The sequence below is a fragment of the Thermothelomyces thermophilus genome, chromosome 1 (assembly GCF_000226095.1).
Source record: "Thermothelomyces thermophilus ATCC 42464 chromosome 1, complete sequence".
NCBI lineage: Eukaryota > Fungi > Ascomycota > Sordariomycetes > Sordariales > Chaetomiaceae > Thermothelomyces > Thermothelomyces thermophilus.
Window position 1 is genome coordinate 8,156,200 of NC_016472.1, and position 23,071 is coordinate 8,179,270.

The window sequence follows — 23,071 nt, forward strand, 5'->3', positions numbered from 1 at the left end:
CATGTTCCTTAACTACCGTATTAACTCCACCAACTTCCGCAGCTCAACCGCAGCCCGGTTCGGAGCACTCGGCGGCTTCTCCTCCCTCGCAATCGCATCAAACCTCGCCAGCTGCGCCGCGCTCAGGTCATTGTTGAGAACCTGATGCCATGCAAAGTCCGGCGAGCTGAGCTTGTCAACACCCGTGGCGTGCTCGAAGTGCATCAGCTCAGCGTCACCTGTGACTTGCCAGCTACAAGACAAAGAAAACGGAAATTTGGGAGGTCAGCGCCAAGGAATGCGGCTCTCGATACAGCTTTGGAATCCATCAGGGATTGGCATACAGTTGGCCCGGCCCAGTGCCCATTTCGCTGGGAATGTGGGAGAAGAGGCACCAATGCTTGGGCTCGTTCTCGGCTTGGTGCTCTGCTACGACGGAGAGGTGGAAGCTGGTTTCTGAAGCCGAGGCCTTCAAGTTGTCATCGATGGCGGGTTCGACGGTGGTCCAATCGGTAAGCGGTTGAGTTTCCGAGTGTACGAGGTGCCATCGGAGTAGGAAATGAATCCTTGGCCGTTGCGAACGGCGTGGTTTGTGATGGTAATTACGGTTGTCATCAGCGTCTGGCATATTGGTTTGTGCTTACCTTAGTTTGGTGCATCGAAGTTTTGATGTGCAGTGCTCAGGTGCGGTCCATTCAGAGCATAATAGTTCCCGTCTCGATTCCTCTCAGGCAGCAATGCTCCTGCCCATTTTCTTCACTCGCTCATCAAATTCAGGTCTGTCTCATGAGGCCATCAAGGTACCTACGGTATGTTTCTCTCTGCCAATAATAGAACACAGAAAACCCCCAGAGCAGGCCGACGGTATGTCAACACTCGCGGCAAATTCCATATAATTAGTGATAAATGGATGTTTCGACTCGAATCCTTCCTCATCGCTTCGAAACTTGGTTTTACTTTGGGAATTCGGTTTATATTGATGGCAGTCGCGCAGATCCATCGTTTCAGGAGCCTTCTCCAAAGACCGATTACATGACAGTAAGTATTTTTCAACCCCCAGCTGGTTTACGAAACTCGTCAAAAGTAATAACGTCTTGAACAGTGCACATGTGCAGAAAGATAGAAACAAATGAAAACTAGGGGTCTACCCCTCTATAATCCATTTTTGAGGTCAGTGTCGCATTTACATGTAGCATTGTCATGCCTTTGTTAATATCAACCACTGTTAACCCATGGATGATCGCCGATCTTCATTCAGGATGTTGCACAATTATCGAGACCACATGCGGGGTGCTATTCATCATCCGACGTACACGTTGAAGAACATCAAGTAATCCCCGAAAGCCGGTGTGTGCATTAGCCGGAATATTCCTCCCACAGCTCGGCCGCTTGTCCAACAATCTGCCGAAGGAGGAACCTAGCCCCGTTATCGCCGGGACCGGGAATTTAGCCCGGGCACCGCTAGCCGCGGTGGGCACACTACTTCCCCCGGCGGTGTCCATTGGCAGTGGAGCATAAGGATGTCGTTTACCCATGGCAAGGTCTCTCTCTTGTTCATCTGCATGAACGTTCTCGCTCATCCCACTCTCCTCCGCCGCCCTCCCAGCCTCAAGCGGCGGTTCCCCTTGACCTCCCATGGGTGCACCTCAGGCTCGACGTAGTATAACATGTCGTCGACGCCTTCAACATACTGCCCTGAGCGGGCGGCACCTGAACCGGCCCAGGACAAGGACGAACCGGCAACCCTTCCATCGCCGAGCTCGGAGAACTCGGAGGTAAGCCATGCCGCCGTGGCTACCCAGGAGAACAACGAGAACCTGACGTCCGGCCTTCCCTTTTCGAAAGCGCGATGTTTTGGCCTCGTGGCTACGTTGACGGGTGCCAGCTTCTTGAATGTGAGTGTGAGCCGGATTGTTTTGTTTCCCCCTCGAGCTTTTCTCTATCCCTCATTCCTCGCCCCCAATCATCCGCCTCCTTCCCACATTTCTCGCTGCTTGTTTTCTTCTCATAAGCGGAGATCTTGGTCACAGTTCTGGGTTAATTTTCTCTGCAGAGCATGTCAGGGCAAGCAGTGGTCATAATTCTCCCCACAATCGGCCGAGAGCTCGGTATCCCGGAGTCGCGGCTGCAGTGGGTCTTGTCAGCGTATTCACTCGCCTTTGGATGCTTTCTGCTCTTCTGGGGGCGAGTAGCCGATATCTACGGAAAACGCAAAATCTTCGTCGCCGGCTCGGCCTGGCTTGCTGCCACAACCCTTGTCAATCCCTTCTTGCCCAACGAGATCGCGTTTGATTTGTTTCGAGGTCTCCAAGGACTGGTAAGCAAGCCAGGCTTTGACCTGCCTTTGGTCCCTTCCCGTCCTGTAATTAACCAACTTTTTCCACGATCTAGGGTGCTGCTGCAAGCGTGCCGACGGCGATAGGAATTCTGGGCACAACATTTCCTCCCAGCAAGGCCAAGAACTATGCTTTCAGTTGTTACGGTAATTATGGGCATCTCTTTCGCTGCTTGTCTACTTCCTTTTACTCAGTTCTGCATTGTCAGGGGTGACAGTGCTGACGACAATGTCGTGAAACAGCTGCCGGCGCTCCGCTCGGTGCCGTGCTTGGAAATATACTTGGTGGCATCATCGCCGAGTACGTCTCTTGGAAATGGGTGTTTGTGGCAATAGCTCTGGCAGCTTTTGCCATTACTGCAGCTGGAGTATTCGTCATCCCGCCCTCTGAGCGCGCTGGCAGCGACGGTGGTGCCGAAAAGCCGTCCGTCGACTGGTTGGGGGCCGTCTTGATTACCGTCGGCCTGCTGGCTCTCCTCCTGGCCCTGACAGAAGGGAACGTCGTAGGATGGAGGACGCCGTGGATCTCCGTGGTTATCGTTGTATCCGTCATGCTCGTCGCCCTCTTCGCCTTTTGGCAGCACCACCTCGAAAAGACGGGCAAAAGAGCGCCAATCTTGAAGGTGTCCAGCTTCCGAAACCCACAGTTCAGCGCCGCCATGGGCACCATGGCACTCTTTTTTAGCAGTTTCAACGGTTTTCTTGTGTACGCGACCTACTTCTACCAGGACTACCAGGGGCTCTCCCCGCTGAACACGACACTGCGGTTCCTACCCACCGGCATCAGCGGCTCCATCACGGCCGCCGTCGTCTCGCAGCTACTGGCGCGAGTGCCGACGTACCTCTTGCTGGCGTTCGGCAACGCCTCTGTGTCCCTCTCGGCGCTGCTCTTTGCAGTCCCCATCCCTCCAGAGACTACGTACTGGGCCTGGTCATTCCCGGCCATGATGATCTCGGTTTTTGGAGCCGATACGACGTGGCCGTGCCTGGTTCTCTTCACCAGCCACTCACTGCCGCCCCAAGACCAGGCTCTCGGAGGTGCGCTCGTCAACGCAATGGGCCAGGTCGGCCGAGCCATTGGGCTGGCGGTAGCGACGGCGATCCAGACGGCAGTCATGTCCACTGAGAGAGGAGTGAGCGTGGAGGAGGCAGGCTCTGTCCAAGTGGGTGATCGGGCTTCGCTGCTGGGCCTTCGGGCCGCCGAGTGGTGGAACTTTGGGCTGGGCATTAGCGCGCTGGCCGTGGTGTTGGTTGCGTTTAGAGGGACTGGGATCGTGGGGAAGGCTGGAGTCGCAAAGCCAAGTGACTCGGAAGGGCCGGAACTTCCAGCAGAGGGCCGCAAGCAAGAACAAGCTGCCGCCAGCTAAGTGCAAGACATACACTCTTCCCCGTGTCCTCCCCGGTGCCTCACGCGCAGCGCGTTCGTGTTGCAGGCTCGCACAGCAAGCTGGCTACCTGCGGTGTTGAACTGACGGGATTTCAGCAGCAATATTGGAGCCTGATGGGGTCAAGCCGGTATGTACATACTAGGTAAAGGACAATAGGGGTTGAACCCCAGAAACAAAAAACCCGCTAATTCTATCTATGGGTGGGGACATGAGGGTGCGAGCTCAAGACAAATGATCCAGTCACCCGTTTGCACAATCTTCCACCATCAGACTATCCATAGAGCTGAGGTTTACCGCCTGAACGCCAGGCTTTATTTTCGAGAGCTCATCCCGCTACCCTTTCATTCTTCCTTGGGCTCGTGGCCGAGCTGCGAGCATCCAAGCCGATGTTACTTGTGATTACCTCGGGCGTTATCTCATACCTTGTTCGACGCAATTCCGAGGACGCTGTCATCCAAGCGACTGATTTTATGTTCATTAGCTGCCAAGGCGTCGAGAAGTTCACAGATACCGATCCTTTCGCCATTCGCCAAGGAACACCGGAGTTCATCAACCCGGAATCCACGCGCAGATTCCCGTCGCTGCAGTTCTTGGGGGCCGTCCCTAGCCAACCAAATCGGTCCTGGTTGTGAGTGTGGCTCGCCATATACGGCCAATTTTAGGTTTGCCGTCCCTTTTTTGGTCTGGGAACTGCCGAGTAATTAACTCGGATTGTTTGATTCGTCGATTCCTCGGAGGCACGAGTCCGTTGCCAAGCACAACCAGTGATGATGATATCTGAAAATATGTACGGTGACTTGCACCCCACAAACTTAATTAGTAGAACGGTATATTGGAGTCGCCGTTCGGACGATAATGGGGAGCCTGGAGTCCCTCCGCTCTGTCGTAGGAGGATATGGAACGCCTCATGGATGGTGAACGCCAAGCTGGGACTTGGAGCAGCCGAGCCCAACCCCCTCTTCTCAGGGCTAGAGCAAAGCCAAGGGGTCTGTATCCTGGCTTTCGTATAAAACGACCTACTGCTTGTGCCACTTCGTCGCCTAGACCCGGCCCAAGTGAGACGGTCTATCTTTCTGGAGTAAACACCGTTCCGCGTAACAACCGATTTTGGCGCTGGCCCCCAGATAATTAAAGATGAGATATTACTTCCTCCAGCTCGCCGCGGCCGCGGCCTTTGCCGTGAACAGCGCGGCCGGTCACTACATCTTCCAGCAGTTCGCGACGGGCGGGACCAAGTACCCGCCCTGGAAGTACATCCGGCGCAACACCAACCCGGACTGGCTGCAGAACGGGCCGGTGACGGACCTGTCGTCGACCGACCTGCGCTGCAACGTGGGCGGGCAGGTCAGCAACGGGACCGAGACCATCACCTTGGACGCCGGCGACGAGTTCAGCTTCATCCTCGACACGCCCGTCTACCATGCCGGCCCCACCTCGCTCTACATGTCCAAGGCGCCCGGAGCTGTGGCCGACTACGACGGCGGCGGGGCCTGGTTCAAGATCTACGACTGGGGTCCGTCGGGGACGAGCTGGACGTTGAGTGGTACGTGTGCCATTATGATTGCTTTTCTTATCGTCATTATCATCATTATCATCATTATCATTATCATTATCATTGTTGTTAATTATTACTACTGGTGTTGTTGTTCTTGCTATTGTGCTGGTTCTCTTGGCGGAGTAATTATTATTATTCTTCTGACCCCGTCTATCCAGGCACGTACACTCAGAGAATTCCCAAGTGCATCCCTGACGGCGAGTACCTCCTCCGCATCCAGCAGATCGGGCTCCACAACCCCGGCGCCGCGCCACAGGTACGATCCTTGGTTCCCCGTGATTTTCCAGGCTTGCTTCCTCTTGCGCACCGTCAACTGACACGGGACAAAAAGTTCTACATCAGCTGCGCCCAAGTCAAGGTCGTCGATGGCGGCAGCACCAATCCGACCCCGACCGCCCAGATTCCGGGAGCCTTCCACAGCAACGACCCTGGCTTGACTGTCAATGTAAGTAAGCTCGGCCTCATGCTTCCTCAAGAACTGAACCAGCAACGGCCCTGCGCTGCTAGATGGATCTGAATGTAGTCAGGTAATTACTGACGACTGCCTGCAGATCTACAACGACCCTCTCACCAACTACGTCGTCCCGGGACCTAGAGTTGTAAGTCTCTCTTGATGCTCTCCGTTGATGGTCGCGCCTTGCTGATGTCATCGAAGTTCTCTTGCTAGTCGCACTGGTAGAGGATCATTGGCAGGATGAGTGTGTCGCAAGCGATTCTGACAATATGACTATTACCTACTTGTGACATCCGAGTTAGTTATAATCCAAGTAATTACCCGCAGATCCGCCGTTCCACCAACTCTGTTTCTCCGCTAAGGCCGAATCGCAAGCTGCCTGTGACACATCGTGCCGCATTCACAGAAAGAGCACCACCTTCTCTCCCCATTCTTCTGTTCGGGTTCTCGAAGGTATCAAGTATCTATATATTTATATACATGCGTTAGGGTAAATGGAGAAGCCCCACCATGACTTCCTCAGATGTGTTTCGGTGACCGCTGGCCGACTCAACATTCCGATCACACAAATTGCCGCAGCCAGCGCCGGTCCCGAGAGACTTGATGCCAGACAGTGCCGTTCCCGAATGGGTGCGATGTGTGCCATCTACCATTGTCGTAAGTACTGGTGATGATGCTGGCACTGACCCGGGTGCTGGTGGATCCCGTCTGAAGGGGGGCTTTAGCTGAAGCGGACGATGGCCTTGACACCGATGTAGTTGGAGATGGTGAGGCGATTGGCGGTATCGACGATGTTGTGTCGATTCCACTGGTGGAAGGTGTCGAAGTGTTCGAGGCAGTCGTCGTGAGGCTTGTCGGAGCCGGCCCGATGTCGACGACCCTGATCGTTTTGGTGACGACGACAGTCTCGGTAACGCGTTCTGTAGTTGGATGCGGCGTGACGTAGACGGTCCGGAAGGATGTCTCTTGGGGCAGGGTCTTGATTACGGTGACCGTCACAGGATCCCTTCCCGAGCCCCCGTGCCCCGGACCAAGGCCGGAGCCCGACCCACCGGAACCCCCGGATTCGCCGGATCCACCCGGACCCGATCCGCCATCGATGGGCACTACCGAGTAGGTCGCCCTTGCGCCGAGGTGTTGCGACCCAGCTTGTCGCTGCTCATTGGTGGGCAAGGACAAGCATGGCAGTGCCAAGAGAGAGGACACCAAAAAAAGGGCAGTTGCCCGGCCAAAGAGCATCTTGACACACGCTATTCCTCCTGTTGAAAGCAACCGATGACGGGATGCTATGACGGAGAGCGAGGCCTTGATTTGCTGCAGGGGTGCAACACACGGAAGGGATGGACGGATAGCGACATGAAGAAAAGTCAGGGAATGATCATCCAAGGCATTAAATCATTCTAGGGCTGGGAAATCAAGATGGCTGGATTCCTTGAAGACCGTTCTGGACTCGAGTCTTGTCTGTGTGCAGTGTAACGGACGAGGGAGCTCAATGACCGAAAACAAAAAATCGGGTGGTTGAGGTTGGAGCCCCGCTAATAGGCGCTGAACTTGCCCCACCACAAGCACCCAGCCTCCCGTAGCAGACTTCCCCCTCGCCCGCCCATCCAAAACAGCTTTAAGATGTATTCCGTATTCTTCTTCAGGAAAGTGCTTTTTCCTCGCTCTTACCAATCAATGGCAACAACCCCAGGTTACGCCTCTTAGCAGGGGTTTGAAAATACTTGTGTGGAGATGTGCCTGGCTGAGGCACCCCCATTGCCCCCACTAAGGCTTCTAGATTTCCCCGAAGTTACCTCCTTCACACAAATGACAAGATGTCCTTTTTTCCTCGTACCCAAGCGGATGGCTTACCTCATTGAAGCCTCTTTCAAATTCAGGCACTTCTGCCAAGTGCTGTTTCCAATTTTTTTCACGTAGATGTTCGAGAGAACTGCCCGATCTAGCCGCTTGGCGGCCGCTAACTGGCGGAGAGTCGACCTCGGCGCCAAAGGCTGAGCCACACTATGACAGCACTGCCCGGGGCGGCCTCGTGGCCAGCACTCGTCAGCGTCGGCGCGAGGGGCGCGACTGGATCAGATGATATTAGGTCCCAGATTCGGCACCTGATTTATACCTCGAGGATCCGTGATGCTTATCTTTGTTGTCTGCCAATCTCGAACGCACAAGTGCTGGGACGAAAACTGGTTTTCCTCCACTACACTACAGGAGCTGCCCCTCCCCCGCTCTCCCACCCGAGAACGCCGAGCCACACTCTTCCAGTGTACAATTGACTTGTGGAACGAGCGACTGCCCGAACCTCCAGAAACTTTGAAAAGATAAGGCTGAGTACAACTCAGATCGCGCGCGAATCATCGTTTCCTGAGATGTCTTACCCCGGCTACCCGCCGTACGGCCGTGAGTATCGCATCGCGGCCCGATTACCGAGCTGATGCAACCAAGAAGGTGACTTTGACTGACGAAATCGAACCAGAGCCGCCTCCCCCGCAAGGGGGATACTACCAGCAACAACCACCTCCTCCCCAGCCGTACGGCGCGCCTCCGCCTGCTCAAGGTCAATACTACCAGCAGCCTCCTCAGGGCTATGGTCAGCCCCCGCCTCAGCAGTACGGAGCCCCAACACCTCAACCTTACGGCGCTCCATCTCCCCAACCATACGGAGCTCCATCTCCCCAACCATACGGAGCTCCACCACCTCCTCAACCCTACGGCGCCGCTCCCCCTCCCGGTCCTCCACCCAGTCAGTACTACCCGCCTGCACCTCAAGGAGTTTACGGGGCGCCGCCGCCGCCACAGCAGCAGCAGCCGTACGGCGCGCAGCCAGGCTACGGGCAACCCCCTCCTCCGCAGCCGTACGGCCAGCCCGCTCCCCAACCATACCAGCCGTACGGGCAACATTACCCGCCGACCCCTCCCTCCCTCGGATACGGGCCTCCTCAGATCATAGCATGGAGCGGCGACGAGGATGCAAGGGCTCTGAGGTCGGCCATGAAAGGATTCGGCACAGACGAGAAGACGCTGATCCGTATTCTGTCGAATAAGGACCCCCTACAGATCAACATGATACGCGACGCCTATGCGAGGATCCACCGGCGTGACCTCGTGGCAGACATCAAGAGTGAAACCAGCGGCTGGTTCGAGGCAGGGCTCGTCTCCCTCGCCCGCGGCCCGCTTCTCAGCGATGTCTACCTGCTCCGCGAGGCCCTGTCCGGCATCGGGACCAAGGAGAAGGCGCTCAACGACGTGCTGCTGGGGCGGTCCAACGCGGATATCAACGCCATCAAGAGCGAGTACCACCGGGTCTTCCACCGACGGCTGGAGGACGACGTGCGGAGCGACCTGAGCATGAAGACCGAGAGGCATTTCATGATTGTCCTCCAGGCACAGAGAGCCGAGGATTCGGCGCCCGTCGTGAAGGCTGACATCGACCGGGACATCAACGACCTGTACAACGCCACCGAGGGCAAGATTGGGACGGACGAGATCAAGGTGTGCAGCATCCTGAGCACGAGGAACGACAACCAGCTCCGCGCTATCGCGTACGAGTACCAGCAAAAGTTTGCGCGCAACCTGGAGGACGTCATCCGCAAGGTGAGGAGGGGAATCGATTCCCAGATCACACGGCACGGGATCGGCCCGGAAACTTGCCCTAGCTAACCCAAGTTGGATCAAAACAGGAATTCTCGGGCCACATGGAGGACGCCCTGCTGTTCCAGTTGCGCAACGCGATCGACAAGTACATGCACCATGCGACACTACTCGAAGATGCCATGGCTGGCGCCGGCACCAAGGACTATCTCCTCATCAGCCGTGTTATTCGCTACCGTATGTTCCCCGGGGTGTCTTCCTCTGCTGGTTGGTCGCGCTGCTAACCATGTCTCCCTGTCTAGATTGGGACCGCAACCACATGGCCAACGTTCGCGGAGCGTACGAGAGGCGGTACCGACGCAGCCTGGCGTCGAGGATCAAGGGAGAGACGAGCGGCGACTATGAGCGGCTGATGCTGGCATGTATTGGGGAGCGTGTCTAAGCAGGCGGGAACCAACGTTTCAATTTTTCTTTTTTTTTTTTTTTTTGACTCTCGCGACATGAGGTCCTCCTGCCTCTTCCTGATTCTTGGTCTCTCTCGGAACTGGTTGATCGTCCGAAAATCAGACTCACGTAGAGTTGCACGAGAAGCGACGCACCTGACCACGCGTCCAGTAGTACCTTGATATAATTACATATTATGAAATTTTTAAAACACGGACAAATAATGGTAAACCATCGAGCAGCCTATCCGATCCCCGGACCGCGTTGTGCTCCCGGGGTGCCTTGACGCATTTACCCGCGCGTGGCGGGAGTTTGAGAGCAACATTCATTCCACAGGGACCCACACTCCTTTGAGCTGCAAGGCTCCCGGTAACTATGTATGTATGTACTGTACTTGGTAATCCAGGTAAGCAGGATCTGCTGTGTACAGGGCGAATTCCTTTTCTGGTCTTGCTTATTCCTCTTTCTTGCTTTTTCTTCGAGACAGTAAAAAGGGCGGTTGGCGGCAGGGCTCCGAGGCTCCCTCTCACTGCGACGGAATATAATTAGCGACATGCATCAGGGCCGAGCCAACCAACATCGGAAGCATCGGCCAACAATACCAACGGCGTCCCCAAATTTTCGTCTTACCAGTCGCATGAAGTACTACAGAGTTAGACGGTTGGCCGCAGACCGCAGGCCACACAGGCAAACAATGCCCGCATGCATCCAATCAATGCAGCGTGTTTAGGCTCGGGCAGGAAAGCTCGGCATAGCGTTCGCAGCAGCATGAATGAAGGGAGAATGTGCGTACACACATACAGTACAGTACACACACTACTTATACTTCGTAATCCGTATCCGTATTCCTGACGCAGTACACAGTACGGACGTATATACGGACGTACTCTGTATCCTTACTCCAGATCCGTAACCAGTCCGGGCCGAGTCTCCCGGTGGCGCTTCCGTCTTCATTTTCCGCCCACAAGTTGGTTTTGGGGATCTGGTAGCCCAAAGAGTAGCTTGAGTCGCAGCAGCCAGGCAACATCACCCGCAGATTCCAAAGACCATAGCACGCATCTTATCGCGGAACGCCGTCTCAGCATGCGAGAACTCACGTTACGGAGAGAAATCCTCATCAGCCATTTCAATCAGCTGCGTTAGTCGGTCCACTATGCACTGTGCATCCATGATGTATGTACGGATTACATACGTCCGTAGACCTTGCAGAACTGGAGAAATGGAACGTTGGTTATTCGTATTACTACGGATTACTTTCGGTACTTTCGGGCTTGCGCCAGGCCGGGCGGAGACGAGCTCAGCAAGGCCTAGTGTAACTAGTTACCTGATGTACTGTAATTCGTACTCCGTAACTAGCGCGCTAACGATTGGTAGCGCATTCTTGCAAGTTCGAAAGAGGAAAGTGGGGCCTCCAATGTGAGAAAACCGTCGAAACTGTGGAGCTCGGCCCGGCGCCAGAAGAGTCAGCAAAGTATTCGTAATTCGTTAGCACATCTACCATCTCTTGGGGGAAGTTGGTCAGATTGGATGACAAGGTTTAATTAAGTTTGTTAATTTCTATTAAACGAGCTGGTACCCCCATTTACCCGAAAAAGTTTTGCGGGACAGAAGAAGGGGGTTTAGCAGCACTACCCTGTTTTAGCTTAACGTTAGTCGTACTTTTCTTGCTTTTACTTTCTTACAAGCCGCCGAACAACCCTGAACCGTTTCTTACGCCGCAAGCCAGCTGCAATCCCTCCAAGATCGGCCAAGAGCCTTTCTCTCACAGGGCCGGTCGTCGACTTGGGCGTGCGCGAGTTTGCTCAGCCTCTTGCCTGTTTCTACCACGCTCGGGTACCACTTCCGGGTCCCGTAAGTCCCGTTCAGCTGCCCTTGCCCGGGGTCAAGGTCCTGGTTTCCAGGGCCAAGAAGCGCGCGAGTTCGATCACCCTGCAGTCGCGAAGGCCAACCTTGAACCTGCCCTCCCGCCCAAGAAGGCCTAGGCAGGCGAAGTTTGGCTGCCGAGGTCGCGCCGTAGAGCTAACAACCTCTGCTCCGAGTCTGACGAGCCACTTGAGCGACACGGAAGGGGGAGGCGACACCACCAAATTGTCACAATGGACGGAGCGGCACAAGGCGAGACAAGGGAGCAACAGGAAGCGGCCCCCGCTGCAGCACCGCCGCCGCCGTCGCCAACTCGAGAGCCGCGGGAGCGCGATCCGGATTCGCCGGGTACGGTCGCATCGGATGCGGCGCGAGAGCCAGCGGCATTACCGAAAGCTGCAACCTCGGCCGCGAGTCCGCTAGCGAGCGCGGCAGCCGTGGACGATGGCGCGACACCACAAGCCCGGCCAGCAGATCCGGCGACCATCACGGACACGGCGCCCGCAAGTCCCTCACTCGGTCTGCGGACTGGGGGCGAGGCACCCTCAGACGAGCAGCCCTCCGCGGGCCAGTCGATGCCGCCGAGTTCCAATCCGCCAGCAGCCAGCCCGAGCCAAGCAGGCCAGGGCCAAAACCAGGCCGCGAACAGAGAAGCGCTGCGCTGGACAGACCCAATCACGATTACGGCCGACGGGCCGGGAACTGCCCAGTCTTCTCAGCGTGCCAAATCCCCACAGCGGCCGCTGGAGCACGCACAGCAACAACCCTTGGGGCCGCCACTACCACCGCCGCCACAATTGCAGCAACAACAGCACCATCTTCAGCAGCCCCAACACCTGCCGGTGCCGGCACCCCCGCCCCCAGCCCCGTCCTTCCAGCAGGAGCCCGGGTCGGGTTTGCAACAACAATCCCGTCCGCGATCGCGGTCACCGCCGCAGCTGCTCCCGCGGGCGCAACCACACCAGTACCCGCAGCACGACGCGCGACTCCATTCGCATGCATCGCCGGCGCCGGCGCCGTCGCAGTCGCAGTCGCACATTCAACAGTCGGCCCCACCATACCCACAGGCACAGGCACACGCGCAAATGCAAATTGCGCCCCAGCATCAGCAGTCGCATCATCAACAACTTCAAGAGCAGCAACATCACCATCCTCCTCATCACCATCAACCGCCACTGCTGCCGCCGCCATCGTCCGCGCCCGTGACGCCCTCCACACCCTCGGTACCTTTGCACCCTTCGCACGCGCCACAGTTTCATTCTTACCATCCCCAGTCCCAGCAGAGGTCGCACTCGTTACATGAAGTGAATCGCGCTATCATCTCGAAGCCGGTCATCATGGACCCACCCACGGCTCGGAAACAAGCCCAGCCACAGTACCACGCCGGCGCCATGGGCTTCCCTTCGCCGACCCGGGACTACGCCACTGTTAATCCCAAGTTCCTCGATGACTTCACCCGCATCAAATTTGCCATTCAGCAGAGCGTGCCCGAGGCTGTTCGTCGTGTCGTCCGCGATCACTGGGAAAAGTGTCTGCTCGGCTCCGAGTTCCATCAAGCCTTTATCGTAAGTCGTCGGTCTCATTCTGCTCCCCAATGTTCTTGCTGAACTACCCGGTCGCCATCTTCCTAACCCCTTTCTCGCGCTTTGCGGTTGCTTCGTCCCCCCTAAGCTCGGTGCATATATACATCAGACAATTGGTCACGGAAAGGGAAGGGGGGGGGGAGCTATGATTTCTGTATTGTTCTCAATTTCATCCCAAGTGGCCGAACTCGCCGCGTTTCTTTCGCGTTGCGCATATCATTCTCCTCCTTTTTTCTTTTTCGAAAAAGAGAATGATGAACACGCAACACCACCAACTCAATACTAGCAGGATCCCCATTTCTTGTCTCAATCGCCGACATGGGCGACTCACCGTACTTCGTGCCCCCTCTTACAAAGCGCTCGCTAACCCGGTTTAAGCTGAATGCTTCCATTCACCATGCAACCCCCTCTATTACGCAACGCGCAGTTCGAGACTTCGGAGGCAAGATGGTCGCCGAGTCAAAACACGAGATCATCGGCCATTTTACCACCGAAGCGCTGGACGAGGTCGCCGATCTCATCATCAGCAAAGCGAGCGACAGTTTTCTGGACAAATGTCTTGCGAAGCGCCTCTTGACCATCGAGGCAAAACCGCTCATCAACGCTCTCGCCGCTGCCGAGCGCCTGGGGTACGAGCCTGGCGACATAGTTGAGGACGAGAAGCTCGAGCGGGCGATGCCTCAGGAAGCCTACCCTGGAGCAACCGCCGCGGCCAATGGCCATCTCGCCGGCCCAGCTCAAGCGCACCCTCTATACCCGCAGCCTGGGCAAGCCCAGCTCCAATGCACGAAGTGCTTCCGGACGTTTGTGCACACCTCGGCGTTCGACTACGTAAGTTGACGTCTCTGGCAGCCCGGAAGATGCAGAGTGCTTACCTTTTTTTCGATCCCTGGATCCAGCATACAAGACACGACGTCTGCAGCCAGATTCCGCCAACAACCAATGGCTTCGAACACTCGTGTCCTCACTGCGGGCAGGGCTTCACGAATATTGTCGAACTTCAAGGGGTACGTTTACCACCCGCCGCGAATGGTCTCGCATGCCTGACGGCTAACCCCGCCACGTACATTTGCCATAGCATCTCCATCACCAAGTCTGCGGAAACCCAGAGCAGCCACAACCGGCCCGCCGCGGCCGAAAGCCGAAATCGTCGCTGGTATTCCAGGCCAGTCCACCACCAGTTACCACTCCATCCGGTGCCCGACCGGCACCCGCAAATGGGACTCCCAGAACGCTGCAGCAGTCGACTCCGACGCACTTTAGCCTGGCCCGGCCCGCGGCATCAACCCCCGGCTCGGCGGGCTCGGGCATTGCCGCCGACCCATATGCGCACCTGAGCGAGCGTCAGATCCGGCTCATGAACGAGGAGCTAAAGGCAGCAGAGGAGAAGTACGCCCCCCGCTTTGCGGAGGCGAACCTTATTGCCGACGAAAACTTGCGGCGTTTAAGGATCGAGGGACTCCGGAACAGCTTCGGCACCAAGCAATCCATGATCCGCAAGAAATTCGGTGTCCGCCTGCGCGAGAGACGCACCAAGGCCGAGATCCTTGCGGAACGCGAGCGCCTCGGCCTCAAGAAGGCCGAGAAGGAGAAGGAGAGAGAGCTGGCCAGGGCGGCGGCCAGCGGCGCACAGCAGCCGCACACCTCGAGTCCGTCGCCCAACGCGGACTCGGCCTCGCGCCCCGCAGGCAGCAGCGGATGGACCGCGGCGAACACACCGCGGGCAAACGCCGCCTGGGACGAGCACGATGCCAAGCGTCGCCGGACGGATGACGGCGGCGGCTATCAGTCGCCGTACAAATCCCTGGCCGATGAGACGCCGACGCGCAAGACTCAGTCAGGGTCCCTGGCCGCGGGAGGGAGCTCATCTGCGCCCGCTTCCGCCCAGAACTCGACCGCCCTCGCCGCGTCGCAACCGACAAGAGTCTACGAGCAATCGGGCGCCCGAGTGGAGATCCACGAGCCGTCCAAGACCGACAAGCCCACAAACGGGCCGTCAGCCGCCGGACAAGCTCCCGAGTCCACTACCCCGAACGGTTCCGACCGCGCAGCCTCTAACGGACGCGATGCCGGCTCCATCACCACCCGCGCTCCATCCTCCGAGAACCAGCCGGTCGTCATCGACGATGTCTCGTCTTCGGACGACGACGACGACGAGGACATCCCCTCAACGTTGCCCACCCACGTCCGGAAGAGCCTGGCGTCGAAGAGCACCACCTCCCCGCGCCGGCAGACTCCGTAGTGGGGGAGTCTTCTCGCAAGGGTTGACCGGCGCTCGAACACCGAGTCGATAAATTAAGCGCTTTCATTTCTCTTCTACATAACTATATCCCCTCGCCTACCTTACGTTGCTGTATAGTATCGGTCACGTTGCTCCCTCCCCCTCTCTCTCCCATTCTCTCTCTCTCTCTCTCTCTCTCTCGTTCCACGGCTTCTACGTTTTCTCTCTCACGGCCGCATTCTCACGTCTCCCCGCATTCGGCTCAATACCTTAGATTTCCTGCAATGTTTGTTGCCCACTGCGCAACCCCCGGCTTGCTCGCCTGGGCTGCTCCGTGGGTCACCCGGATCTCGTCAGCTGGAGTTATTTGGTGTTTTTCTTTTTCCTCTCTTTTTCCTTTTCTTATTTTGTGGTTTACGGGAAGGGGAGGGTCGAATCGAGTGGTACCTATGCTGAATTTGGGGAAGGTAGAAAGATCGAATAGAGGGAAGCAAGTTGATGATACCTCTTTTTCATTGGCTTGTTATGGGTGGACTTTGCTGGCCGATGTGCTAAGGCGGGGCGGGAGGAACCAAGGCTTGTAAAATACATACAACGCCACAATGCCAGTTTGCTGCGTCCGCCTTCCAAATGCCAGCCCTGCTCAAATCATCTGTCGTGAATCCAAGGTAAAACGAACAAGGTGTGAATCCGCAAGGCTCGTTCGTCGTTCGTCCTACGAGACTCTCTCTTCTATACTTATCCGAACCGCCGGAGACAGGAAGCATGGCCGGGCAGGGTAGCTCCCTGACAGCTTGCAGCAGGCTGTCTCATTTCCCACATTGCCAGCTGTCCGAGCAAGAAGAGAGCAAGCATTTGTGCACTTTTTGTTTGCTTCCAGGTCTGGGCATAGTCATGTATGTATGTATGGATGTATGTATGGATGTATGTATGGATGTATGTATGGATGTATGTATGGATGTATGTATGGATGTATGTATGGATGTATGTACAGTACCGTCCTACACCGCCGTGTCATGTTTTTACGTACTCTATACATAGCCGTAACTCGTCCACGCGCACCCGACCGGAAAATGCATGTGTGTGGTGGCGAGCCAAGGAGGAAGAGGGGAGGGCAAAAAAAAAAAAAAAAAAAAAAAAAAAAAAAAAAAGGGAAAGGCAAGATGAAGAAGAGAATGAAGAAGCACCGCAAATGCTCCACGATCCACGTTCGTTCAGGATAAAGAACGAGGTTCCAAAGCCAGAAAACAAGAAAAAAAAAAGCCGACAACTCCCACGCTCAAAAGAAGAGTAAGTAATAAATAAAGGCTGGAAAGGTGAGGACATAAACGTGGCAGCGACATTTTCCCCTTTCACCCTCCCCCCGCCCCCTCCCTCCACAGCTCCGTCATACAATTTCGGCCTCTGCGTACTGTCTGCTCCCCAATCGGGAGGGAGATCAAAAAAAAAAGGAAAAAGAGAAAACCCGAAAAAGACGAGCTAAAGAAAGAAAGAAAAAAAAAGTCCAGGTCTCGCACGTCAGACTTGCCACTACCCAGTGACCCTGCGGACCCAGAGGGTGGTGGGCTCCCACTCGGCCTCGCGGTCGAGGCGCTTGTAGGCGCGGTGGAGCTTGAGGCCGAGCTCGTGTTCCTCGCGCTGGACGTCGGCGAGCTCCTGGCGGAGGGCCTCGACCTTCTGCTTCTCGATCTCGCGCTTGCGCACCACCTCGGCCGAGTTCATCAGCTTGTCGGTCGGCATCAGCTGCGTCATCTGCTCGATGGACCGGTTGATGTTGATGCGCCGGTTCGCGAGCGACCGGAGCTGCGCGTTGAGCAGGCCCACGCGGTCCTGCGCCTGGTCGGCGCTCTGCTCCGGCGGGGCCGGCGGCAGCGTCTTGTTGATGTCCGACGCGCGGGACGACGGGCGGTCCTGGGCGAGGGCGCGGCCGACGGCTGGGTTGGGGGCGACGGTGGCGGAGGTGGCGGCGGCGGCGGCAGCGGTGGACGTGCTTGCCGGAGTTTGCTGCTCGGCGCTGGCGGACGGATGACTGCGGGGGATGGGCTGGGGCGGCGAGGTCGCGGGGCTATTATGGTCGAACGAGGGCCGGCCGCCGTCGGCGTGTTGCTGCTGATGGTCAGCTGGAAGAGATGGGACGGGCGGCTGGTCCTCGTTGGGATGCTCGTCGGCATCGTCGCGGGTAGTGCCCGTGTTGCTGGTGGCATAGGTGGTGATGCTGAAGCGTGAGGGTGGGGGCACGTAGGGCTCTTCCGCATTCTCCGCCGGTTGCGGGTTGTCCGGTAATGGCAGCGGCGAAGGATGGGGAGCGTTGGTCTGCTGTGAGTAGACGGATGAGACAGACACCTGGTGTTGGTGCTGCGGGTTTGTCTGTACCGGCGGCGGCGGTTTCCGGCGAAATTGGTTCGACGACTCGGGTGATTGCAAGGGCGGATTGGGATGAGCGGGCGCACCGTAGTGGCCATCACACACGAGCTCCCGGGCCGCCGCAACAGCGGGGGTACCGTCTCTCGCCGAGTTTTCCGGCAGAGGGGGGCTAGGGTACCCCTGACCAGTCTGGTGCTGCTGAGTCTGGGTCGCAGCCGGGGAATGGGCGCTGGGCAGGATTCTTCTGATGGCCTCCCGCGCAGCAGACCGGGTTGGTGTTTCAGATGCGGGTGGGCTGACGGGCGGGGTCTGGTCGCGGCGGACCGGACCCTCTGGGGTCAAGTTGGACTTGGGCCCGGTTGCGACCGCGACGTTCCTCTTACTGCTCTTCTCGGGAATCTGCAGCGGGGGGACATTGGGGTTATCATATACCGGGTCGACGATGGCGATACGCCCGCTGGCGCCGCGCCAGCCCGGGCGTGACGAGGTGAAAGCGCCAGCGGCGGGGTCCGTGCTACCCTCCCTCGCCGCCGCGGCTTTCTTGGCTATCCTCTTCACTCGATCGGTGAAGGACGGCGGAGCGGCGGTCGGGCTCTTCCGCGGCTCGGTCCATGCTTGCGGTGGGATCCCCGGGCCTTGAGCGTACTCGGCGGGCTTGACCTGCGCCGGCCGGCCGCGGGCGCTGTTGGCCTGCTCCCCCGTGAGTGGGTCCCACCGGGGGGCTTCCCGGGCGGGTGGATTCCGGGTTTGCTGCGGCGCCGCGCCGGGCTGGTTCGCTCTCGAGTCGCGCGTGGCGGCGTCCGACTGTCTCCTGCGCTCGCGGCGCATCGCCGGAATGCTGGCTGTCCCACGGTTGCGCGGCGGGCTCTGGGGCGCCTGCCGTGGCTCCGGGGCATACGACCAACCCGACCTGTCATTTATCGGGGCGCCCGTGCTGGGAGGAATCCCCGCGGTATGGTGATATTCCGGCCCGTCATCCTCGTCTATCGGCGAGACGTCGCCCGGCAGGAAGCCATCGACGTGCCTGGCATCGGGCTCCGGGGAGCTGGGCGGCGAGATTTCGTCGGCCCCGCCGTACCGATAGCTGTATTTGGTCGCCACGGTTGCGGTGTAGTTCACAGCGTAGCTCGCAACGTATGGTAGAGAGTCCTGAGAATAGACGGAGGAGGTAGGGCGGAAATCTGCAGCCCGGGCCGTGATGCGATTTGGGTTGCAACGAGGCGGTTCCTTCACTACGGGCACGGTCTCGCTGCAAGTTTCGGAGTGACGATCGATGTTAGCAACAACTCAGACATCGATGCGTTCTAATGCGCCAGGCAGGAACAGGTCGGGGCGGCCGTTGGCGCAGGAGACGTGCAGAGCCAAGTGCGAACCCTGCAGCCGACACGTGCCTGGATTGCAAAAGTCGCCCGTTTTGCGTTGTGGAAGTGCAGTTCGGGGAGCACGAGCAGGTTGCAGGTCAGGTGGTGGGAATGAGAGTTGATGGATAGAGGGGTTGCCGCCTGGGATCGCAGGGTCGCTGGCAGTGTTCCAAGCCTTGCCCGAACGGGCAAGCTGCAGGCTCGCCCACTGCGGCACAGCCTAGAACTCCGGCCCTAAAAGCCCCCTCCCACCCCCCAGGCGCCCCCGCAACTAGGCGGTGCTCCAATGGACTCGGGCACCGTGGCATGTCCGTGCAGATGAGACCTAGGGAGTCCAGGGCGCCGGATGGCAGAACCCCGCGACAGGCAAGCAAACAAAAAAAAAAAAAAAAATTAGCCACTCACTATTGAGACTCGAAGAACTCGCGAGGTGGCCGCGGAGGGGCTGGGCCGCCCTTGATCGAGTAGCTGTATCCCCTTGGTGCATTCTGGCCACCGTAGCCGATTCCGAGGCCCACGCGTATCCTGTCGTCGTCGAGTGGGTGGTCGATCTGTCTTCCCGCGTTCTGGGGAACAATCTTGAATCTATCCCACATGGTGGTGGCCGACTGCCTAATTGCTTGCTTGGAAGAGTTCAAGATTTTCCCTCCGACGCGGTGTCTCCTTGCACCGAGTGCTTAGTTATTGTTATCCTGCCGCTTTCTCAGCCCCTCCGAGATTTGAGGATCGAGGTCCGAAGCGAGATGAGAAGCGACCCGCGTTAGATCGACGCACTGTGGTTTGACCAATTCAGGGGTCCGATGTGATTACTTGGATGGAGGCGGGTAGGAGATGGACGGGCAGAGAAGGGGGAACATTAGCTCCTTATCATCAAATTCTCGTCAAGTAATCTGTAGCGGATATGTAGGTTGTTTATTGTGTTGACCGCCCGCCCGAAGAAGACCTAGCGATCCGGATGATTTGGACGAGATCCTCCTGGAGCGCGGCCGCCTTTATTAACGACCCGTTCGACAAGGAAACGACTGTCTGGTGGTCGGGCACGACAAATCAGGTCATAGGCCGAGGAATAGCTCGGTTTTTTGTGCTTTGTTTTCACTCAGAATGCGAATGCACCAGTCATTGGGTCCGGTGCAGGCCTCGCGGCGGCGTTGTTGGTGGCCGCGCACGTTCGTGTTAGTCGGCCGTCGGCGGGGTTTGGAGGCTTGTAGCGCGTGGATCAAAGCCCACCATGTTCGTTGGCCCTCGCCGCATGCGGTCCAATGCAAAGAACAGCCAGGAGGTAACTTATCCGCACGGAAATCCGGAAACTGCAAGCTGTGATTCGTCAAACCCGACACACAGGGTCTCTCTGTTGGACCCACGGCCGCTTCTTGGCCCTCTTACACTAGTTGATTCAATTCATCATCTGGATACTCCGGATGTAATCCGTACATACGTCTCTTGGGCACCCCGCCTCAGTGACTGCTTCAACCCGCATGTCCCCCGCCTTCAGCCGCTAATAATTAATGCAAAAATGCAAAGACATCTGCCACAAGCTCGCACCGTGGTGGCACAGCAGGAAAACAGTTGACTGAGCCGCACAAGTCAGAAGATGGAATGGCCCGCTTCGGCCGTGCCTCTACGCCAAACATCAGATCCGGCAGTAACCGTCCTTCTGGATCCATGTTGCCCGCCTGCGCGGTTGACCGCCTCGGATGAGTTTGGCTAGGGATTGCTAGGACGAAGATTCTTGCAATTTTGCCGCTTAAGTGGTTTGAATTAACCACCGCGGCAAGGCTGCAATCGGGCATCGAGGGCCATGACCACCGTTTCAGATGGGGCGATTGCGTGCAGGTCCCTCATCAAATGCTTGTCGCACGGAGCACGGAATATTTTTGGAAAATTGGAAGGGACGGACTTAAGTGTTTCATGTCGACCGAACCGGCCAATTGGCCAATCGTTTGCATGGCCCTACTCCGTACTTAGTAGCTGCTTCTCTGCCAAGAATCTTGAACAGCCACTGCCGAGTTGGGGATCAGCGTTCGGTACCTCAACCCATGTGCGGATTACACTGCATTACGCAGCACTTGTATGTATGTAATCCGTACATCGCGGCTTCTACAAGTAGGTAGTTGCAATGGCTAATCATTGTTGCCAGTATGAAACTACGGCAAACGCAACTTTTGCATGTACGAATTACGCCACATTCACAATGCCCATACATCAACGAATCGTGGGAGAAAGGAGAAAGCTTAAGAGAGTAAGAATCCGTAATCCGTACATACACAGTCACGAGTAATCCCAACTGACTTAACCGGTCTTCCACGCTCAGGAGGAATTGAATTCAACAACCGCAGCAAGTGCAAACCACACGGAAGGAGGAGGGAAAAGAAGGGCAGAGACAAGAGAAAAAGAGGGAAGAAAGAACAAGTAAATGGCATGCTCCCAAGTCAAGCAGTCATACGGCACAATCATGCAAGCTTGTTAGCGGACAGTGCTTCCAGCTTGCAAGTTACGACCGCAACTACGCTAGAACCGGGCTCAAAAGCTTCCAGCGCACCCGAAGGAAGCCACCGCTTTTTTATCGTCGCGTTTCAATCCCGCGCCTTGCAAAGCAGCCCAGCGGCGCATTCTACACCGCTTCTGCTATTTTTTCTTCTCTCTTCTTTATTTGTTTTCTCAACATGTCATTGCTACCCAACCTTGACGAGCACGCGCCATCCTTCAAATTGGCGATCGCAGCATCTAGGTGCTACAGCTCGGTGGCTACAATCAGTACAGCTCAGAGAGGCTGCAAAGGTACGACACCACAGCGGTATTCGCGCCGTAGGCGGCACTCCTGGACCAACTATTACGGTCTACAGAAGTAGGTGATAAAAGCGTTGATTGTTCTAAGTACCAGAGGCACTTAGAGAAGCTGTCTAAATATATATTAACCCTGGCTCGTTATCCCTATTGGTAGGTTAGTTAGATCTGACCTATAGATAGCTAAATGCTATAACAGGTGCCGGGGTTCGAAAGGAAAAATGACGACCTGTTATAACTTAGTAAATATAGTCTTTTATCTATTACGATAGTCCTTATAATTGTTCCTCTATCTTATAGTTATATCTATCTGCTTATCTATTAGTCCTTCTTATTACTAGCCGGGCCTAAGTTGTCTAGGAATATAGATAGTGCTAATAGGCGCTCCTATTATAGGTGTACGAGAGTCCTAGCCCTGGCCTAGGTATCCCTAGCTAGGGTATAGTTACTATAGAGTATACTAGCGGCCCTTTTATATAAGGGGCTCTCCTATACTAGCGTTTCTAGCTATAGTTGTTTCTAGTTAGTAGTTATAGATAGTAAGTATATAACCGGGCAGGTAATTAAGCTAGGAAGGGTACTAGCCCTTATAATGGCTAGTAGTAGCTAAGCTATAGGTAGTTATATTCTAGGAGCCCTTTATAGTATAGTAGCTAATATAGTATACTTATTAAGTTAGGTGATTATACCTTTAAGCTACTATAGCTTCTTATCTATGCCTTTCTTCTAGTTAAAGGTAGCTATATAGCTATTATTTATAGCTATTAAAGTCTCCTATAGCTATTTAAGCTCTTCCTTGATCTAGTTAAGGGCCTTGGTAATACTATTAGTAGCCTTATCCTACCTTTAAACTATAGTCTAAGCTAGCCTAAGAAGGTTAGCCTTAGTAGCTAGTTACTAGCACTTAGTAAAGTCCTTATTGGCCTTATTATCTTTAGCTATACCTTAGGTAGTAATGACTTATATAGGTATAGGCTATATAATCTAGCGGCTAGGCAGGCTATAATATAAGTAGCTAAGCTTAAATAGGTAGCTATTAATTAGAGTGTTATTATCTCCTTTAGGTATATAGATATAAGCTACTAATAGTTCCTTAGGCTTAGGTATACTAGTAGGTACTATACTAGTAGTATAGTATGTCCTATATATAGT

The 23,071-nt window shown here is 56.0% G+C and overlaps 7 protein-coding genes across 7 annotated transcripts; 4 read left to right on the plus strand and 3 right to left on the minus strand.

Annotated features, from left to right (window-relative positions):
* Window positions 1–12: 12 nt before the first annotated feature.
* Window positions 13–607, minus strand: MYCTH_2107761 (uncharacterized protein; the record flags this gene model as incomplete). The annotated part of the gene is made up of 2 exons (XM_003660277.1): window positions 13–232; window positions 324–607. 2 exons carry the CDS (start codon window positions 605–607, stop codon window positions 13–15), a joined length of 504 nt encoding a protein of 167 aa, XP_003660325.1.
* Window positions 608–1,494: 887 nt separating this feature from the next.
* On the plus strand, window positions 1,495–3,807 carry MYCTH_2298499 (uncharacterized protein). The gene is made up of 4 exons (XM_003660278.1): window positions 1,495–1,874; window positions 2,033–2,296; window positions 2,371–2,461; window positions 2,558–3,807. Exons 1-4 carry the CDS (start codon window positions 1,647–1,649, stop codon window positions 3,679–3,681), a joined length of 1,707 nt encoding a protein of 568 aa, XP_003660326.1. The 5' UTR covers window positions 1,495–1,646; the 3' UTR covers window positions 3,682–3,807.
* A 940-nt stretch (window positions 3,808–4,747) lies between these two features.
* On the plus strand, window positions 4,748–6,098 carry MYCTH_2298502 (glycoside hydrolase family 61 protein). Its single transcript, XM_003660279.1, has 5 exons — window positions 4,748–5,245; window positions 5,416–5,513; window positions 5,589–5,702; window positions 5,809–5,856; window positions 5,913–6,098. The coding sequence occupies exons 1-5, from the start codon at window positions 4,837–4,839 to the stop codon at window positions 5,922–5,924; spliced, it is 681 nt and encodes a 226-aa protein (XP_003660327.1). The 5' UTR covers window positions 4,748–4,836; the 3' UTR covers window positions 5,925–6,098.
* A 174-nt stretch (window positions 6,099–6,272) lies between these two features.
* MYCTH_97859 (uncharacterized protein) lies at window positions 6,273–6,950 on the minus strand (the record flags this gene model as incomplete). The annotated part of the gene is made up of 1 exon (XM_003660280.1): window positions 6,273–6,950. One exon carries the CDS (start codon window positions 6,948–6,950, stop codon window positions 6,273–6,275), a length of 678 nt encoding a protein of 225 aa, XP_003660328.1.
* Window positions 6,951–8,265: 1,315 nt separating this feature from the next.
* Window positions 8,266–9,839, plus strand: MYCTH_2298505 (uncharacterized protein). The gene is made up of 4 exons (XM_003660281.1): window positions 8,266–8,692; window positions 8,766–9,302; window positions 9,389–9,536; window positions 9,602–9,839. Exons 1-4 carry the CDS (start codon window positions 8,660–8,662, stop codon window positions 9,739–9,741), a joined length of 858 nt encoding a protein of 285 aa, XP_003660329.1. The 5' UTR covers window positions 8,266–8,659; the 3' UTR covers window positions 9,742–9,839.
* A 1,486-nt stretch (window positions 9,840–11,325) lies between these two features.
* MYCTH_2298511 (uncharacterized protein) lies at window positions 11,326–15,563 on the plus strand. The gene is made up of 5 exons (XM_003660282.1): window positions 11,326–12,829; window positions 12,881–13,171; window positions 13,568–14,020; window positions 14,089–14,196; window positions 14,268–15,563. Exons 1-5 carry the CDS (start codon window positions 11,840–11,842, stop codon window positions 15,429–15,431), a joined length of 3,006 nt encoding a protein of 1,001 aa, XP_003660330.1. The 5' UTR covers window positions 11,326–11,839; the 3' UTR covers window positions 15,432–15,563.
* A 1,377-nt stretch (window positions 15,564–16,940) lies between these two features.
* Window positions 16,941–19,731, minus strand: MYCTH_2115844 (uncharacterized protein; the record flags this gene model as incomplete). Its single annotated transcript, XM_003660283.1, has 3 exons — window positions 16,941–18,757; window positions 18,860–19,023; window positions 19,541–19,731. 3 exons carry the CDS (start codon window positions 19,729–19,731, stop codon window positions 16,941–16,943), a joined length of 2,172 nt encoding a protein of 723 aa, XP_003660331.1.
* Between the last annotated feature and the right edge of the window lie 3,340 nt (window positions 19,732–23,071).

Bases quoted from the DNA above. Each gene is read 5' to 3' on its own strand.
- MYCTH_2298505 (XM_003660281.1), top strand. From the start codon at position 8,660: ATGGAGCGGCGACGAGGATGCAAGGGCTCTGAG. The intron at 8,693-8,765 runs GTCGGCCATGAA...GACCCCCTACAG, and splicing joins GAGGATGCAAGGGCTCTGAG to ATCAACATGATACGCGACGC. The intron at 9,537-9,601 runs GTATGTTCCCCG...CTCCCTGTCTAG, and splicing joins CAGCCGTGTTATTCGCTACC to ATTGGGACCGCAACCACATG.
- MYCTH_2298502 (XM_003660279.1), top strand. From the start codon at position 4,837: ATGAGATATTACTTCCTCCAGCTCGCCGCGGCCGCGGCCTTTGCCGTG. The intron at 5,514-5,588 runs GTACGATCCTTG...CGGGACAAAAAG, and splicing joins ACCCCGGCGCCGCGCCACAG to TTCTACATCAGCTGCGCCCA. The intron at 5,703-5,808 runs GTAAGTAAGCTC...GACTGCCTGCAG, and splicing joins ACCCTGGCTTGACTGTCAAT to ATCTACAACGACCCTCTCAC.
- MYCTH_2298511 (XM_003660282.1), top strand. From the start codon at position 11,840: ATGGACGGAGCGGCACAAGGCGAGACAAGGGAGCAACAGGAAGCGGCC. The intron at 13,172-13,567 runs GTAAGTCGTCGG...ACCCGGTTTAAG, and splicing joins AGTTCCATCAAGCCTTTATC to CTGAATGCTTCCATTCACCA. The intron at 14,021-14,088 runs GTAAGTTGACGT...CCCTGGATCCAG, and splicing joins ACACCTCGGCGTTCGACTAC to CATACAAGACACGACGTCTG.
- MYCTH_2298499 (XM_003660278.1), top strand. From the start codon at position 1,647: ATGTCGTCGACGCCTTCAACATACTGCCCTGAGCGGGCGGCACCTGAA. The intron at 1,875-2,032 runs GTGAGTGTGAGC...TTTTCTCTGCAG, and splicing joins CGGGTGCCAGCTTCTTGAAT to AGCATGTCAGGGCAAGCAGT. The intron at 2,297-2,370 runs GTAAGCAAGCCA...TCCACGATCTAG, and splicing joins TTCGAGGTCTCCAAGGACTG to GGTGCTGCTGCAAGCGTGCC.